We start from the raw sequence: 18,713 nt of genomic DNA on the forward strand, positions 1-18,713 counted from the left end.
TGGCTTCAAGAAGGGCTCTCCCAGGGTACCTGCTAGCACCCAGCTCAGGGCCAGTCCAGCTCTCTGTGTCCGGGTTGTAGCTACTTGCAGGTTACACCCTGGGGACAGGGCAAGTGGTCAAGGAGGGTGGTCGATGTGTTGGTGGGCAAAACTACATTTCCTTGGGGAAAATTTGTTCAGCTCTACCAGAGAGATCCAGAGTGATTTAGGACAAGTCGACCTGAGGTGGAAAACCAACCAATTTAGTTGCTTACATCCAAGAAGGAAATCCAGTAACCCCAATCCAGGAACCACCTAACCTTGGTTGTGTCTAATCCAGCATCACCCAGTACTGCTGCTGGGGCTGCAAGTTTCCCTCACCCAGGTACTCGAGTGTGCACACAAGCCTTCCAGCCTGGGGAGCTGGGCTAACACCTCCTGCCTCTGCTTTCTTAATCCAGAGGTGAGGTCAACTCCTGGGTGCTTAAACCCAAAGAGGAGTTCAGTCCCCAGACTTTCTGCATGCAAGCAGCACTGTGCCTAGTGTTAAACATGGCCTGAGGAAGAGCATGGGGTGCTATTTTGTATCTCAGCCCTGTGGGTACAGGCTCATCTAGCACATGGGGGATCTAGGCTCACCTTCTCAACCTTGAGATATTAAAGCCTATATCTGCCCTCACACATGGAGTCTTCCACTGTACTACTGGCAGATGTGGGGCAGCCAAGGATGCCTGATGGGGGGCACAAGAGAGAAGCAAGCTGTGGAGTTTAGTGGCTGTGACCAACTTTTAAGAAAGGAGAGGTGTTCACCATCTCTTTCCACATATGCTTCAGCCCTTTTCCCTCCCAAAGGTCCATCCCTAACTTTTGATATCCTCTGCTCCCTGCCTTCTCCTCCTGTCAGTTTTTCATACCTCCTCCACTGTCAGCATTATGCCATTACTCTCCCAGAGTCTCAGAGATGAGTGTCTCTTTCTGCTCAGCAGATGTCTGAGCCTTCCTCCCATATCTTCCTCCTCTTCTGCTGCATTAGTCACTTCCAGCCCTGCTCCCTCCCAGGCTCTGCCCCAGCTCCTGCTTACAAATATTAGGATATGCATGATTTGCTTGCTGCATGACTCCTTTATCAATCTTCCAGCCCTGTGTTCATTTAATTTAAAGCATAAGCTCCCCAGGGCACAGGGCCATGTCCTTTGTTTTAATCTTCTAAAGCACTTTGCCCAGTTCTAGTGCTTTACCAATCTTCCTTAAAAGTACCAAGGAATATTGATCGTTAGTGTGCTACAAAGTGCGAATGAGGGAAAGTCTAGCCCTGCCCTTGCAGGTAGAGGGACTCAGAAGACAAAAAGCAGCCGGGACTGCCTCCTCTTCAGTGCTGTAATGGAGCAGGAAAAAGCACCACCACACAATCCTGCCTCTTTCAAGCCTCGGTTGTGTCACACTGGAGCAATGCCACGACTGTGTGTGTTTGAGTCTCAGGTCATCCTCTACCTGCTGGAGAACTGCAGTCCCCCCATGTGTGATATGTTGCAGCAACTCTTCCCAAACTGGAGTACCACCGGTTTCCAACTGCCTGGGATACATGGCAGCTCTGCAGACTGTGCCCTTCTGTGGCAGAGCATTCCTTGTCCAAGTCTGGCAGTGATTTTTTAAAGCACCATTTGTTTCAGACAAGAAGTTTGTGGTGTACAGAAAGCTACAGATGAGCCCAATTGCAGCCTGGGATTCGGATAAGAATTATTTCAACAGATGACAGACAGAACTCCCACTGACATAATCAAATCCACGCGTAAGAGTGGGAACAACTGCTTTGAACATGCACAGGCTGCTTTGCTGAGAAGCTCTTATTTGAAAATGTGGCCTCAGTACTTTTGCTCTTAATAACTGCATTTTTGTGTCAGCATCCAGGAAAACCAGAATGGACTCATGAGTTGCCTCATGCTGAGTTCCCTTTGTTGTCCAGCAAGTGGAATGATGTATTTCAATAACCATAAGCAACTTGAGTTGTAAAGGACTCTGCACAGGGCAAGAGAAGAAGGAGGTATACTGTGCTACCTCAAAGTTGCGGCATGTTCTATGGGCCAGATGGACTAATAAAAGTTGTCTGAGGAAGGGGAACTGGATCCATCCCACCCCAACAAAGCTGTGGAAGGAATCAGCTCTTGCAGGATGTTCCTACTGTCCTTAAGTTTGCCTTATGTCCACCATCCCTATGCTAGACCTTAAAGGGAAGCTTAAGTAACCCTATTTCTTTTCCAGTGCAACAAAGTTATATGGGATCAACCTGTGCCTACTTGCTGCATGGGTTTCATGGGCTGCATGTTTGCCTCACTCCGTAGCAGTGCAGGCGAGTTGTATGCCCGTGGAGCACAAGGGGACAGGTACTCTTGCTATTGCATGTAGCTGCATTTGGCCTCTGCCTAGAAGGGCGAGATCTCTGGACACAAAGGACCACTCAGCTGCCCACAGGAAAATCAGACACAGCTGTGGCATTACCTGCCCTGCTGTGATACCAGTTTCTTCACTGGCCAAATCTCAGACATAACAATGTGAAGTCCTGTCATATCTGGATTGAACTTGTAGACACGTTTAAGTGATCTGACTAATATATAAAACTTCGTGGCTTGCATACATTACAACAGGAGGGGCTGCTTGTTGAAATTTAAAGTGTGTTTTAAGGTGCTTGCATAGGAAGTGCAGGGCTTTTCAATGCTCCCAGATAAACAGCAAGTGAAGCATTTAGCTAGAATTTGGAAGTGAGCTTTGCATTTCTTAAAGCCTCTTCTGGTGTTTGTAAGTTCCCATTTATTTTGTCAAAGAGCATTTAAGATGGCCTGCTTGGTTTGAGGTGAAATCCTCCCATGCTGTAGACAGGGCAGGTGCAGGGAGAAGCCTCCAGACCAGCCAGAGTGGAGGGTGTCAGGACTTAACATCACCCAAAGCCTCACCATGTCTCCCAAGCTGCTCCTTCTCGTTGTGTGGGCAGCTGGTTTCCTTCCAGGAGGAAGGTTCCTGGCCTGTTTTGTCATCCAAAAATCCATCTGTCTTCAAGATTGAGAGTCTTGGTTTTTAAACTGGTAATGTCAGACAGCCTGACCACAGCATCCTTCAAGAGTAGACCCAAGCTGTAATTTGGGAAACTTCAAAGCTTGCTAGATTTCTGCATGTGTGTTAGATGTGTTCCAACACTGGTGCTAGTAAAGTTGCAAGGCTGGTCAAACCATCAAGAATCCATCAGTTCTCTGGGTGGGAAGGAGAAGGCCTCTGTTTCTGAGTGTGTTAGCTGCAGAGGAATGGCAGGAGGGGCTAAGAAAGCCCTGGGAGGAGTGGAGGGGTGTTCAACCCTGCTGGAAAAAAAGAGTCTTTTGTTGAAATGTCAGGTGGGTACCCAACAAGGAGCAGCACCTTAAATATGACTCACTGCTGAAATTCTCAGCCTGCCTATGGAAGCGAATTCTCCCAACAAAGTGGATGTTGTTCCCTAAAACACAAGTCCTTTAAAGGAAAGGAAAAAAAGAAAGAATGAGAAACAGATGAGAAGGGTTTAGGCAGGGGGAAAATCAAATTTTTCTGGTTAATTAATCACTCCTCTTGTGTTTTTTTATTTTAGTTTGAGGGTTGCTCCAAAGCCTATTCCCGCCTGGAGAACTTAAAGACACACCTGAGGTCCCACACTGGAGAAAAACCCTATGTCTGTGAACACGAAGGCTGCAATAAAGCCTTTTCCAATGCCTCGGACAGAGCCAAGCACCAGAACAGGACGCATTCCAATGAGGTAAGCCTGGGCTCACCACAGCTCAACGGAGGTTTTTTTTTTAATTTTGCTGACAATAAACATACACTTTACACGCTGGACTCATGTAAAAAGAAACCTACTGTAATGAGAGGTTTTTCTTATATTTTAATGGGATTTATTTTGCTGGAGAGCCAGACCACATTAGCTTTATATTTATGAAAGCCATGTTTGAAATCATAAACAGATGTTAAAGTATGCAAACTTTTTAATCGGCTTTGGAAATTAAAGCAAGCATTTTCCAAATTTATAATTTTTAATAGCGCAAATAGGATTGTACAGTTGTGCATGTGGTGTTTAATATTACTGTAGAGTAGACTTGCAGTAGTATAACAGCTACCCTGGATCCTGACGCTGTGAAAATAATACTCCCTCCATCGTTTGATGTACAATGATAGAGCACAATGCAATGCTTTGTTAACCTTGGCTAATTAAGACTCACTATTAGTAGTTGGGGAGCAGAGGAAATTGCCTTTATTGTAACGCATGTGATGGTCTGTTGCAATCAACCACGGCCGACGATTGAAATTTATATTACCACTAATTAGCTGACAGGGGAAGAAAAAACAACACTCCAAAGTTCTAATAGTGTTTGCAGCCATGAAGAATTCAGTCTGTAGCCTAATTTGCAACAGTTAAATATAGGCTATTGGAGAATGGAATGCAATTGCCATGGATGACAGCTTATTAAAGCAATGCTGTGTCTACAAAGGGCTTGTTGGGAGTATTTCTAACTCTGGCATAATATCAGTCAGTGATAACCAAAGCTCTGGAGGTTTTAGAGATTCTGTTGGAGTCAGAATAAGGACTCAAAGTTAGCATGATGCTGAGATGGACCAAATGAATGATCTGGATCCCAGTGTTATTTGAATTGTTTTGGGTATGAACTCAGATGTCAGGATTGTCCTTTACCAGTAAGCCACTTCCCAGCAGGACACAGGTTAAAATTAACCCATATCTGCACTGACACTGGGTAGCTTGGGGTTGGTTTAAGGCTGCACTGAGCTTGAGGCCAGGAGGGACCAACAAGACATGCAACCTCTCATCTGCTCAGCAACCTGCATTCCCAGTAAATGGTGTTTGACTAAAGCTTATTCCCCTGAAAGGTAGGCAGTCATGATCTCAGGTATCACAAATTGCTTGTTTTCCAGCCCTGGATGCTTTCTCTGCTTTCCTCCAGTGCTGGATCAAATGTCCCTTTCATTTTTGCTATTTCCACCTCAAAACCCTACTGTGTTAAGTCACTCTCCATTTTCTTTCTCATAAGCTAAATAAGTTAATGAAGCCACTGAAGATTCCCATTACTGCTGCATTTTTTCCTGTCCTTAAATCAGTTTTGCATCTCTCTTCCATCCTTAAGGATTCTCATGTGGATCAAGACTGCTGGTACAACTTTCAGTGCTGGATACAGACTCAATCTGCCCAGTTTGTGCACACTGAAGCAGTATATGAGCTATTTTTTGCCCATAGATCACTTGAGCTTGGATCCCTAGAGCTTTTCCAGGATCCTTCCTAGGCAGGCCAGAGTTTCCCTTCTGTTGGGCCAGCTGGTGTCCCATATTCCTACATGTGGAATTCTGTCCTTGGCTGTGTTATTAATTGTCATTTCTTTGATGGGTTCAATTTCCCAAGTGATCCAAATTAGAAGTTGTACTGGAGCTGGGATAATTCCTCACTTTGTCTGAGCAGAGCTTGAACACACTTGAAGGTCTGCTCTTTTGGGTTCCCATTGTGCAAGAAGGTGAGGCTGTAGGGCAGGAGCATCCAACTACTTGTCTATGGCAGACCCTCATGTAATATGCTGACACTTGGCACAGGCTGCATCCAACAACACAAATTAAAGATTCAGATAACAGATAGGGATTTTATCTTCTGCTGTTGCTTCTCCTGGAGGATGCCAAAGCCTTCTCAGGTGCAGAAGCAGCATAGCCACTAATGGAGGATTTGTACCAGACCAGCTGAGCCTTACCACTGGAACTACATGGCACTACATGATCTTACATTTTGTGATCATGCTCACTCTTGAAATGCCATTCAACTCTCCTTGATGCAACACAAGCATACCCCAATATTTGTGGGAGATCTGTAGGCTGCACATAATGGCTCTCTGGGCCATATGTTTGACACCCTCTTTTTGAGGAACATATGACATGATCCTTTGCAACAGATGACAGCCCTCAGGGCAAAGCTCATTGCACTGGGCAGCAGGCCCAGGTGGGGGTCCTTCAACTAGCCATGGCCAGTGGGTTAGCAAACTGCACTGAGACCTTGGCTCACAAAACCACATGGATGCAAAGCAGAAGTCTGTGGCTGTGAATATTTGCCATTACCCATTGGTAACTCTACTGTGATTCCTAGCTACCTACTAAATATTTTCCTCTGCTTGCACTGTTTACTTGGGACACACCACAGTTTCAGAGTTAGTCATCCATGTCTCCTCTAAGTGGGAAGTTCCAGGTTCCCTGTATTTGTCTCAGTCATTGTGTGAAAGGATGTAGGTGTATGGTCCAAACATGCTGAAGTTCAAGGCTGGGGATATATTACCACACTGGCTTTTGTTCGATTGTTGAAATATCACATACACTATTTCATTTTAAACTTTCAGTGACTATTTGAATCCCTTCAGGGGATGCCTTCAAAGTTATTCCTGGGAAAAGGGCTTTCATCCTGTGACCGCTCTTCAGTGCACACACAAAAGAGTGGCACGAGTTCACGGCCAGCCAGAGACTCAGAGTGACGCTTTCTCCATTTCAAGCTAAACAAGGGTAAAATGCAGAAATTCAGTTCTGCTGAGTGCCTGGGGAGTTCTCCAGTTCTCCCACCCTAAAGAGTATCATGCTGTATGTGTATGGGAGTAGAAGGGAGGCATCTGAAATACCTAAATTGTTGAATTCACTAGGGCATACACTTCATTTGATGTCAGAATCTGGATAACCCAGGGGATATATGAAGGCATGCCAACAAACAGCAGTTGTGCTCAGTTCAGTTGTAGGAAGTATGGCCTGATGAAGAGGATGGTTGTACCCCATTAGGTGGAGTGTCTGCTGGCCAAGCAACAGTGATGGTGTTACTCTAATTACTGGTGTCTGAAAAATCAGAACTATTGGGCCTAAAGGATATTTTTAAAAATCCTTGAACTGTTTTATGTAGGGTTTTTTAGCATGTGTGGTGGAGATTCTGTTCTTTAGAATAGGTTTTAATAGCAGCAATATTTCCATAATGCCTCTTCCAAAAGGCTGCATAAGATTTATAAACAAACTATTTTACTTTTTGTGCTTTGGTTTACCCAGCTTTAAAATACATTGAATATTTACCTCAGTGGGGTGTTATGAGAATTTAGTTTGTTCAAAGTGATGTGCCAAGATCAGTCAGGAAGCATGCTTTTGAATAAAAAACAGACTTTCAGTGTTTTTCATGTGATGATGCTGGCTTTCTGCAAAGAATATATACTCCTTTGTATTTTTTCACTTAAGCTTCTGGACAAAATTATAAAACAGATTAAAAAAAGAGTAAGAATGGTCATTTTGGGTAGCCTTCAAACAACATGTATCTGGGTTTTTTCATGGATCTATCCTAGGGCGTTGGCAGAAAAATACTTAGTGTAGCTGTGAGGCTGAAAGCGGAACTTGTGATGAATTCAGAGCTTCCAGCGCAACAGCACCAGCTCAAACAACTGCAGCACTAATACACTTTGGAATTGGAAACTCAATAAAAAAAAAAAGTTAGAAGAGGAAAAGTATCTGTTTGCTGACTTCTGTTTTCAGAAGCATGGCTTCAGCCTTGTTTTCCTGTGGCAATCAATGATTCATGAATTCGGGACTAGAGTGCTATCGTCTGAAAAAAAACATTGCATGCCTGTGGTTTGTTTTGCACAATAACAGATTTCAAGGTGACAGGTGCTGGAGTGGTATGATGGATTGGGTAGGGTGAATCCAGTCTGGCTTGGTTTCACTGGAATTCCATCAGCCAGAAGGTCTCAGACATTTTCTTGGTGTAGACCCCACCTTAGCAGAGAGAATGTGTTATGGCCAGTCCCCTACATCACCTCCCTCCCATCCGTAATCAAGAAACATTCCTGTGGCCACCCGAGCAAATACATACATGGAAAAGTAATATTAGGAAAGTATTTCATGAATTCTTAGCTGTCTTTTAATCCAGAAACTGAAAACAAGGAGTTTAGCCAACAGCAAATGACTAGCCAGGTCTGTGTGGATCAGCAGCAGCCCATATATCACATCTTAGAGATCTCAGTCTTTCAGAACCCTGTGGAGCAGATGCTTCGTATTTTGCTGCCAACCACTATGCTCATTGTATTTTCTTGGCTAATACACTGTACCTGGAATATTTGGGCTTGTTCTAAGTATAACCCAAGATTTTCTTGTATTGACAGAAACCCTACGTCTGTAAAATACCTGGCTGCACAAAGCGATACACAGACCCTAGTTCCCTCAGGAAACACGTCAAGACCGTGCACGGGCCTGATGCCCACGTCACGAAGAAGCAGCGCAACGATGTTCACCCGAGGCCACCCCCGCTCAAGGAAAATGGGGACAATGAGGCAAGCGCCAAACAGAGCAGCAAGATTTCAGAGGAGAGCCCCGAGGCCAACAGCACCACAAGGAGCATGGAGGATTGCTTACAAGTCAAAACGATAAAAACAGAGAATTCTGTGGTAAGAGCAGTAGCTCTTGGCAGAAATGATGCAGCCCCTAATTTCTCTGACGCAATGGGGGCGTGAAGCATTTGCATGCCATTTACTTCTCTGGGCACTTGCCCTTTACCTGCCAACACCCTAGAGTTCAAGTCCAAAGATGAAGCTGCAGGTCAGGGCACAGTCCAGTACATTTTGCACCTTCCTACCCAGCATCACAAATTCCCACCCTCAGTAGTCATGGGAGCCACATGATTCCCAGTGTTGAGCTTGGCCTTCCTGTGCTGTGAAAGTAGGTAAAACTCAGAGTGTTGTGGTTAAATGAGCTTTACCTACCTCATCAATTTAAACTGAGCAACAACCATAGGGCAGAGATTGATGAATGCTTCTTGAAGCAGAAGTCCTGGTTTAAGCAATCCCTTTTCTCCTCCTCCCTGCACCCTTCACTGTTTTTCTTTCCAGGCTGCTGCTGCACAGCAGTTTTGCTGGCACAACTCTTGTGGGCTGTCTCATGAAGCCACTGGGGATAAAAGTAGCTGGTTTATTTTTGTTGGGTATCTTAAGCAAGCTCAATTCCTCAGTCCTGTCTACCATACACAGAAGCACAGAATTGCTGGGGTTGGCAGGGACCTCTTGAGATCATCTAGTCCAACCTTCCTGCTCAATCAAGGAGGGCTAGAACAGATTGCTCAGGAGTACACGAGTTCAATACATGACCCACAGCTGCCACAGAAACTTGTCGTAGGATGATAGGGCAGGGGAGCGAAACCAGGAATAAACATAGGGCTGATGCTGTGGACCACAGAGTACGGGCTTGCAGTCCACCATGATCACGCTTTACAGCACCATGAGTGGCCTCGAGCTGAAGCAAAGACCATTTATCAGTCTTCTGGCCATTACAGCAACTCCACAGCAGGCAGTAGTGTGGTCGATGGTGCTAACGAGGTGTGTACAGTGATGGGCCCAAACACATTGAAGCCTCTTCCACCCCATGCAGAAAGCTCACCTGCTCCTCAGCACACCACTGCTGGTGGAGGAGACAGAGCATTGCAACACATGAGTCACTTTTGCCTTTTGATGTTTCTCTTCACCTTCATACCCAAAGTTCTGGTCTGCTGCACCAGCTCAGAGTGGGGCAGCGTATGGGGTGGATACAGCAAAAAAGACCTTCACCTGCAAAGGAGTGTGTTCACATAGTCCCCAGACTTCTCACTAGAGCTGAAAGGACTTTGAGCTCCAAAATATATATTTTCTTGATTTGAATCCAGGCAAAAAGATTGTTATTCCTATGAAACAACATGCCCTGGAGCTACAAAGATTTTCTAAAAAAAAGTTAAGGGATGAGTTGTTGGACAAATTACTAATGATCAGCATGTTTCAGTTAGGAAAGAATTGAGTATTTTCATATCCAAAATGTCTAATTGACTAAAGGAACAGTTTTACTGTGATGAGGCTCTGTACTCGGTTACAAAAACTGAGTGTGAGAACCACTGGACAGAATGACCTCTCTCCAATACTCTTCCTCCGTGTGTTTTGTTTGGGTTTTTTTATGAAAACACAGACACAATCATGGCTCCCCACCCCGTTTCTCCCGAAGGTGTGGGGTTGTTTTCCTAGGGCTCTGTGCTCCCAGGGTCAGCCAAGCCGTTTCGCTGGCGGCAAGGCCGTGGGTCAGATGTTCCTCTCTGCTCTCCCCATCCAGCACTGCGTACTTCACTCGTGCACGTCTAACGGGCAGCATCTGACCTGGCGGGCCCACATCCAACTCCTGCTTCCTGGTTAAGGTCAGGGTGGTGGGAGGGGCGACACGCTTCATTTGTTCCCATCACTCCAAGGCCCCCTGTTTTGACCCATCTTTGGGTCTCATCCCAAACCCATGGAGACGGGTGGGAAGTCTCTTTTAGGGGTTTTTAACTGGGCCCCCAAAGAGGGAAGGCAGGGAAAATGGGGTACGGGAGAGGGGCAGATGTTGGTAATTTGAATTGTATTCTGCACTCCCGTTTTCCTCCTTTTACTAACATGGTCCTTTCTGTTAATGATGTCTTTGTCCTAACAACCTGTTCTTTATTCCCACTTACCCTTCCTTACTCTACCTTCCTAAGGACAGTCGGTACTAAGGTGAGCAAAAGTAATCCTTTATATTAAAATAACTGTATAAAGCATGCCCTCCTGCAGACCTCCTGTCTCCAGCTAACCCCCGAGGGGTGAAGAGGGAGGCCTGTGGAGTGATGGGGAGGGACAGGGGATATTTGCTTGAGTGCAGAAAGGGGGAGGACACAGTGCCCAAGGATTCCCTTTGCTGCCTTTCTCCCAGCATCACAACTTGCTATTAAATCCTGGGATTGCAGTATCTATCATCCCAATTGAAGGGCTATGAGACCATCAGAGCCAGTCAGCCCTACCCATGAGGGCTGCTACAGAGCAAAGTAAAACACAGCATCACCCTGCACTCCCACTTTGGCCTGAGGCAAAGCACATTGCCTTTTCAGCACTCCCATTTTTTCTGGAGCTTGGGCCTCAAGCAGAGAAGACAGGCATCCTGTCTGGTAGCAGCAACAGCTACCTCAGAGCAAGTTCAGACCATTTAGTGTCTGCTGCAAATAAACTACTCAATGTGAAATGCAATTCCTAATGTAAATAAAATAAATATTTATGGTGCTTATCTGCCTTATCTGCAAGTGGGAGTTTGCAAACACTGAACCAGGTTTTTATCTGGCTGGGAAGTTTGTCAGCTACCCTAATTATATGTTGGGGTATTTAAAAGACAGAAACACGTTGTGTCTGAAATACTTAGGTCTTGATCCTATGTTAGATAAGCCAGTGCTTGCTGCAATATACCTTGCACAACCAGGTAACATGCTGCTTTTCTTCGAGAAGCATCTGTCCTTAATCTTTTGGAGGAACAGCATTTGGTTTCTCTCCATCTTCCAGTTGAACCCAACACAGTTTTTCCAACTGTGGGTTGCTGTCCTGCCCTTTTCCCCCAGGGAAGGTGCCCCTGACCTCTGGTAGAGCTGAAATCCTGCAGCAGGGAAGTGTAACAAGAGAGGGGAGACTCTGGTATAGGGTCAAACATGTGCAGCCTGCTGGGGATGTAGGGCTCCTGGTTTCTTTCCATTCATGTTTCTACCTGCCCAACTCCTCCTCTTTTCCTTCCCCAAGATGTGTCAGTCCAGTCCTGGTGGCCAGTCGTCATGCAGCAGTGAGCCATCACCCCTTGGCAGCACCAACAACAATGACAGTGGAGTAGAAATGAACATGCACAGCGGGGGAAGTCTGGGAGATCTGACGACGTTGGATGACAACGCTCCTGTTGTGGACTCAACGGTCTCATCTGGTAATTCGACAGTCAGCCTGCAGCTAAGGAAACACATGACGACGATGCAACGACTTGAACAGCTCAAGAAAGAGAAACTCAAGACAGTTAAGGATTCCTGCTCATGGGTGAGCCCAGCTCCACAAGCCAGAAACACCAAGCTGCCTCCCATCTCAGGAAACAGTAAGTCCTGGGCCTGGGCCACGTTCTGTCAGAACCCTCCAGAGTTTGGCTCTGGTTTCATAACCAAGAGTCTGCCCTGGAGGAGGATCATTTCTTATTACCTCTGAGTCAGCCCTTGCTGGATAGAGATGTCAGGTAAAATGGAGAACTTGGGTGTAAACACAGCTATCTGGTGATGTGCAACAGAAACCCAGACACTCAGTGCTACAGAGCTGTGAAGGGGGGCAGAGGTGTTGGTGTCCTTGTTTCTGGGCTTGCCCAGGACCCAGCCACAGCTGTCCTCACTGTCCCAGTGGCAGACACAAGACTGCTTGGGTTTGTTCCATCAGTAACAGTTCCCCAAGGGCTAATGTGCCTCCTGGGAGACTGCTGGAGTACAGCAGCAATCCAGACAAGCCCTCCATCCTTGATCTTGCTCTGACAGGCCTTTTGACACTTTGAGAGCTCCTGGCTATTGCCTACAGCTTCGTATGCTAGTTTCCCACTGGCTGGGGATTCCTGGTAAAGGCATCTTTATGATCCCTTCAGTGCTCCTCTAACTTTGCCAAGAAGTCCCAAGGCATAGGGCCTGGGCTATACTTAAATCTCAGGGCTTAGTATACTGGAGCTTCTTGGTTTATTCTGGGAAGAGCTTTTGAGTGTCAGCTTTTGGGCTCTCAGCCTCCTATCCATGACTGCTGTGCATCTGTCCCAGTGGGCAGCTGTGGCTGTGGCTACATGCTGTCCCCATGGCACTGTTCACACCAGTCCTACATTTTTCCTACTAAGAGAAGCCCATGTGGAGGCACTTCCTCAGCAGCTGAGTATCAGCAGGGTACACGTTGCAAAGACTGCAGCAGGGACTTCTTGTCTTCTCTCCCCAGCCTTCTTGCCCTTTGTGCAGGGACACAGAGCTGGAGATGAAGCTTGGAATTCACTGGCAGCAAATGCAATTCCACTATCGTTCCCATAAAATATTTGGGGGTGGCTTTCTGTGTCAGTATTCTGGCACCAAGAACACTACCAAGTGGAATTTCTCACCTAACTAAACCTTTTCCTTCCCTGCAACCTTTCTCCTAGGCTCTATTCTAGAAAATAGTGGTGGTTCTTCTGCTACGCTGCCTAATCCCAGAATAATGGAGCTGTCTGTCAATGAGGTTACGATGCTGAACCAACTCAACGAGCGCCGTGATAGTACAACAAGCACTATCAGCTCTGCCTACACTGTCAGCCGCAGATCATCAGGGATCTCCCCATACTTCTCCAGCCGCCGTTCCAGCGAGGCTTCACAGCTCGGGCACCGTCCCAATAACACGAGCTCTGCTGACTCCTACGACCCGATTTCAACGGACGCCTCCCGTCGGTCAAGCGAGGTGAGCCAGTGCAGCGGGATGCCAGGTCTGCTGAACCTCACGCCAGCTCAGCACTACAGGCTGAAAGCCAAGTATGCTGCTGCCACGGGGGGCCCTCCTCCGACTCCCCTGCCAAACATGGAGAGGATGACCCTGAAGAACAGGATCTCACTGATGGATGGACCAGATCCCACCTTGCCCTCCATCCGCCTCCCGCCAGGCCCCAGGCGTTGCAGTGATGGTAACACCTATGGCTACCCATCAGCTGCAGCATTTCCCCACGAGGTGCCAGGCAACTGCACGAGACGGGCGAGCGACCCAGTGAGGAGACCTGCTGGAGACCCCCAGGCCCTCCCACGAGTTCACCGCTTCAACAGCACCAACAACATGAACCCCTTCCATACTCCGCACCCAGCAGACAGGAGGAATTTTGGCCTCCAGAGCTACGGGCGCTCAGATGGGAGCCTCCCCCGGCACACCTACTCACCCCGGCCACTGAGCATCAGTGAAAACATCGCCATGGAAGCCATGCCTGGGGAAGTGGAGGCGCCGGTCGGAGATGATGACATTATGCTGCCAGATGACGTGGTGCAGTACCTCAAATCCCAGAGCAATGGGACAGCGGCCGAGAGCACTTCCATGGGGTACAACAATGAGATGCAGAGCTTCCAGGGAAGTGGGAAGCTGCAGCCTCCAGCCTTACCCAACCAACGCAGGATGGCAGTGGCCGAGGCAAGCATGAGCCACTTGGGACCCATGATGGCAGAATGTCCCATGAGCTTTGATGCTTCCTCAGACATGAATAAAAATAACATGCCCGTCCAGTGGAACGAAGTCAGCTCGGGTACGGTAGATATCATGTCCAATCAGTCGAAGCAGCAGTTTTCACAAGGGAACTTAGCAGTGGTCCAGCAGAAGCAGAACTTTGGTCAGTACCAGAACTACAACCAGCAGCAGATGCAGCTGCCGGAGAACAGTATGAACGTAACACAGCAGAGCTTTATGCAAAGAAATGTGGGCATGGATGGGCAGAGGCTAAACTGTATGCAGCTGCGGCAGCAGCCGATGAGCCTAGGCCCCAGTATGAACCCCGATCTGGGCTTACATGCAGGGTATAACCAACCTCATCAGATGCTGAGCACCAGTGCAATCAGTGGCAACCCAAATCAGATCTCTCCTTCTTGTACCAGCATGGCAACAAAGTCCGGACCCCACCTTCATCCTCAGCAGATGGACATGGCGACTGACCCTTCTTTAATGGTCAGCAACAACAGTGAGCGCACGATGCTGGGCCAGGTCATGCACGAACCGAGTCAGAACTACTCATCTCAGCCGACCCATCTGAACTTCCCCATGGCTCAGGAGGCCTTTCATCAGCCCATCATGACCTCCAACCAGCCCAGCTTTGAGCCTCAGCAGAGCATGATGGGCTCAGCCACGCAGGCGTATCCAGCCGGCATGGTCCAGCCTCGTCCTCCCCCTGAGCCAAGCCCAGCCAGCAGACCCCGAGGCCTCCGCACCATCCAGCAGCTGGGCTACATGAGAACTCCCCACCCTACAAACACCACCAGCCCGGGCCAGGAGGCGGCAGAGGCCATGCACAAAAGAACCAGCGACATGTTGCCGGGACCAGCCCAGCAGTGCGCAGACGGCACAAGGGAAAACAATTTGATGTACTATTATGGTCAAATCCACATGTATGAACAGAACAGCAGCTTCGATAATCACGCGGACTGCCGGGTCAGACAGCAGCAGTGTGCACTGAACAGCAAGCCGGCCGCTCTGCCTTCTCCGGGCACGAACCAGGTGTCCAGCACAGTGGACTCGCAAGGTCTTGAGCCGCCCCAGATAGATTTTGATGCCATCATGGACGATGGGGACCATTCAAGCCTGATGTCAGGAACCCTGAGCCCCAGCATCCTGCAGAACCTCTCCCAGAACTCCTCTCGCCTGACGACTCCACGAAACTCTCTGACACTGCCCACCATACCCACGGGAATAAGCAATATGGCAATAGGCGATATGAGCTCCATGCTAACCACACTGGCGGAAGAGAGTAAATTTCTAAACATGATGTCATAACAGTAAAAGCACAAAGCCTTAGCACGATCCAAGGGGCTCTGCGTGAAGCAGTTTTATGAATGTGCTTTTCAAAAATAATCTGTTTCAATAGAGTAGATTTTTTTTATAAGTATTAAATACATTAAAGGGATTCAAAATGAAAATTTTAAAAAGTCTCTGTACAGAATTATGTAAACTATATCCAGGCAGTTCAGCACCGCAAGGGTGCACCTCTAGTATTACTTTTTGGCTTGGTTTCCCAGAGCACTGAACGGTATCACCACCAAGCTAGGAGACAGCATGAGCGTGGTTAGAGATGAAACCCTTCCTCCCCAGCAGCCCTGTAAATAGCACTCCCCATCATTTTCCGTTAGTTACATTTGCAAAAATTCCGTTTTCAACCAGCCCCAGAAAGAAACGGGAGGATGCAGTTTTGATCAGAATAAAAGCCATACTGTGTATTCTGCTCTGATGAGTGTAGGGTTTAGTTACGTCTCCAAACAAGCCCTCTGCCAGCAGTATTGTTTTATACCATAAATACCTTTATACCTTGCAAAAAGCATTGATTCCAAATGGCTTCTCAGCAAAGTGCCTTACCATGCTTTCGTGTTAAGTAGCCAAGGCCTCTCTTCCTTTAAAAATCAAATATAGTGTATTGCCAGAAGCATATATAAAATGTACATTTATAAAAACATAGTGGTGTTTCTGAGAAAACATTGGAAAGACACATTGATGAGACACATAAAAGGTGAATGCACACTTTGATCAGATGTGTTTACAACATGGTTTATATCATGTGCAGAGTGGAGCAGAGGCCTGCGAACAGCAATCATTGGGAAATAATCCCCCGTGGCAGGAAGGCTCCGGCGTGCAGACTGACACACACGCATAACTTTGCGCCCTCTGAGCACAGTGACTTTCTGCGGGGGCCCCGCATGCATCTTTAATGTCAGATCTCTGAAGCACGCATTACCATATCCCTGTGCAGCTTTGTAATGGCTTTGCTTTCTGTTGGGTTTTCAATGCTGAGGTGCTCACATACAAAAGTGATGGTGATGAAGAGAGTTTTATGATTGTTTCAGCCCAGTCTGCACTGTGGTAGCACTGTGGGACCTGGTTTAGCTGGCCACGGTTCATCTGTGTAATATACTCCATGCAGGGCTCTACCTGGGCTCTGTGCACACAACAGGCATGTGGCTGCGCTGATGGGAGGCCAAGCATGAGCTAATATACCCTGCCCCACAAGGAGGCTTGTTGGCATGCACCCAGTGCTACGTTAACGTGTCCGACAGCTTTGGTCAGCATGAAAAGAGCTGCTGTATCCAAAAAACATACCGTGGAGAACCCGGGCCGTTATTTTGGCTAGTGCTTTGTGCTACAGTGTATAGCTACTCTTTGTACTCAGCCTCGTTCAGTTCAGCACTGCACCTGCAGTCTACAGCATAGGCAAACATCTGGATAGTCTCAAAACAGGTATTTGAGTCAAAATACTACTCGGTCAGTGAGAATCTCTTGGAAATGTCCTTGGGGAAAAAGATGGGAGGAACAGGGCCTCCCAAAGCCAAATCCTCCACCAAAATATAACTGCTTGTAATAATGATCAGCTGTTTCCAGGCCAGTCCCACCTGGCACTGAAGTTAATCTTGGTTGCATTATTTATTTTGCTGTCATTAGACAAAAGGGTAGAAGTGGTGGGGTACATGTACTTGGGCAGGAGGCCTTGCTTAACTTCTCACTGCATTGGACAAGGACAGCTCTCCTCTTCCTGCTCTCATAGCATCAGACACTTTGTACCCCATATGTTGAAGGCCAGGGGACAAGTGTGACAGCCCTGCCAGGTTCTCATGGTTTGACTGGACAAGCATCTGCAGAGCTTCGCTCTCTCCTTGCCGTCTCCCCTCTCCCCCTCATATTGCTGTGATGTTCTCACTCGCATCTGACTTCATCCCCTGCACGGGACAGGGACAGCTCTATAAAGGGGCTTTTTGGTGTCCCTGCTTTCCTTTTGCACAAATCAATGTCAGGCTCACTGTTCCCGGCATGACCAGGGGCTAGCATGAAAATGCCACGTGTTACCTCCAGGCAAACTTTGCAGTATCAGATACACCAGCAGCTGTGCTTGGCAGCAGTGGGTCGGGACAGTGCTGCTGCCAGGTAGCCCTGGGTATGGCTGGTGCAGGGAAGTGCTGCTCAGCATCCTGCAGTCTCACCCATCCTCATCCCAGATGCAGAGGGTGCGCACAGGATGCTCTCACCCTCGCCCTTCAGCCCTCGAGGCCCCCATGACTCCTGCTGATGCCCAGAGTGCATGAGGACAGGAAAGCAAAGCAAGGTGCCTGGCTGCTTATTTGTGTCTCCTGTGAAAGTTGTGTTTAAAGGGATTGTTTTATAGTCCGCTGTATATATTCTCCTGCAGTTACTGACCTTGCCCTTGCCTTTGCATTTATGAAAAGAGGGCAGTACATATTTTAGGACATTGTATGTTGTCCTGGACACTTGGAGTACAACTGGGCATCCCTTGTGCTGAGATGGATCAAGCTTTCGTGTGTCCTTCAACTGCTAATCTGATCTTTTTCGACAGCTGCATAGGGCAACGATGGCTACTGAGTCCCTCTTCACAGATATCTCATTAGCAAAAGATCAAATACAAAAGCAAAACCAAATCTCCAATGACTTGAGATTTCTCAGACTTTCCAGTGGTGGTCTTCCTTCATTTACTGAAAAAGTATTATAATAACCATTCCAACACTGTATATATTATGTATAGAAGACATCATTACTAAAAGTACTGTAGGTGAATTGTTCTGTCAAATTTATATCTTAAGAACATTTTTAGCTGTTTTCTACATCATAAGAACGGAGGTAACATGCTGAACCTGTATATAAACCTTTTGTACATTAAAAAGTAATTTTTTTCATAATTCCTTGTGCCTGTATTTATTGCTTTTTATTGGTAATGGTGGTTGGTCATGGTCTGTCACATTTGGTTGGACTCTGGTGGTGCTTAGGAACAGCTGGTGAGGAGCTGGATGGGCCTGGTGTGTGAGTCACTGCATTGATGTGCAATGGTCTTGCCTTGAAAAGCTTCCAGTCAACAATGGAATGGAGGTGGCAGAAAGAGAGGCAGAGAGGCCAGGGTGCTGCTGCAAGCATAGCCATGCTGCCCAGATGTCTTTCCTTGGCCTCCTGGCAGAGGTCATTTGAAGAAGGGTGTCAGTGCAGCAGGGACAGCACAGGAGAAGGGCTCAAAGCAAGAGCTGAAGAAGTTCAGCAACCAGAAGATTCATGGCAAAATGGCTTGTTGACCATTTTGGTCAGTGTCCAGAAGGAGGCAGAAATAGGACAGATCATCAGAGCTGTGATGGGCCATGACAGCGACATGTTGAATATTGAGTTTGA

The 18,713-nt window shown here is 47.3% G+C and overlaps 1 protein-coding gene across 1 annotated transcript in view; it reads left to right on the top strand.

Annotated features, from left to right (window-relative positions):
• GLI2 (GLI family zinc finger 2) overlaps positions 1–18,231 on the top strand; it is a 197,276-nt gene extending 179,045 nt beyond the window's left edge. Inside the window, exons 11-14 of the mRNA XM_074873568.1 lie at positions 3,590–3,754; positions 8,163–8,444; positions 11,586–11,922; positions 12,982–18,231. Coding sequence (XP_074729669.1) covers positions 3,590–3,754; positions 8,163–8,444; positions 11,586–11,922; positions 12,982–15,335 — 3,138 coding nt within the window. The 3' untranslated portion in view covers positions 15,336–18,231. The remainder of the gene's footprint in view (positions 1–3,589; positions 3,755–8,162; positions 8,445–11,585; positions 11,923–12,981) is intronic.
• Positions 18,232–18,713: the final 482 nt, after the last annotated feature.

Source organism: Strix uralensis, chromosome 6 (assembly GCF_047716275.1).
Source record: "Strix uralensis isolate ZFMK-TIS-50842 chromosome 6, bStrUra1, whole genome shotgun sequence".
Lineage (NCBI taxonomy): Eukaryota > Metazoa > Chordata > Aves > Strigiformes > Strigidae > Strix > Strix uralensis.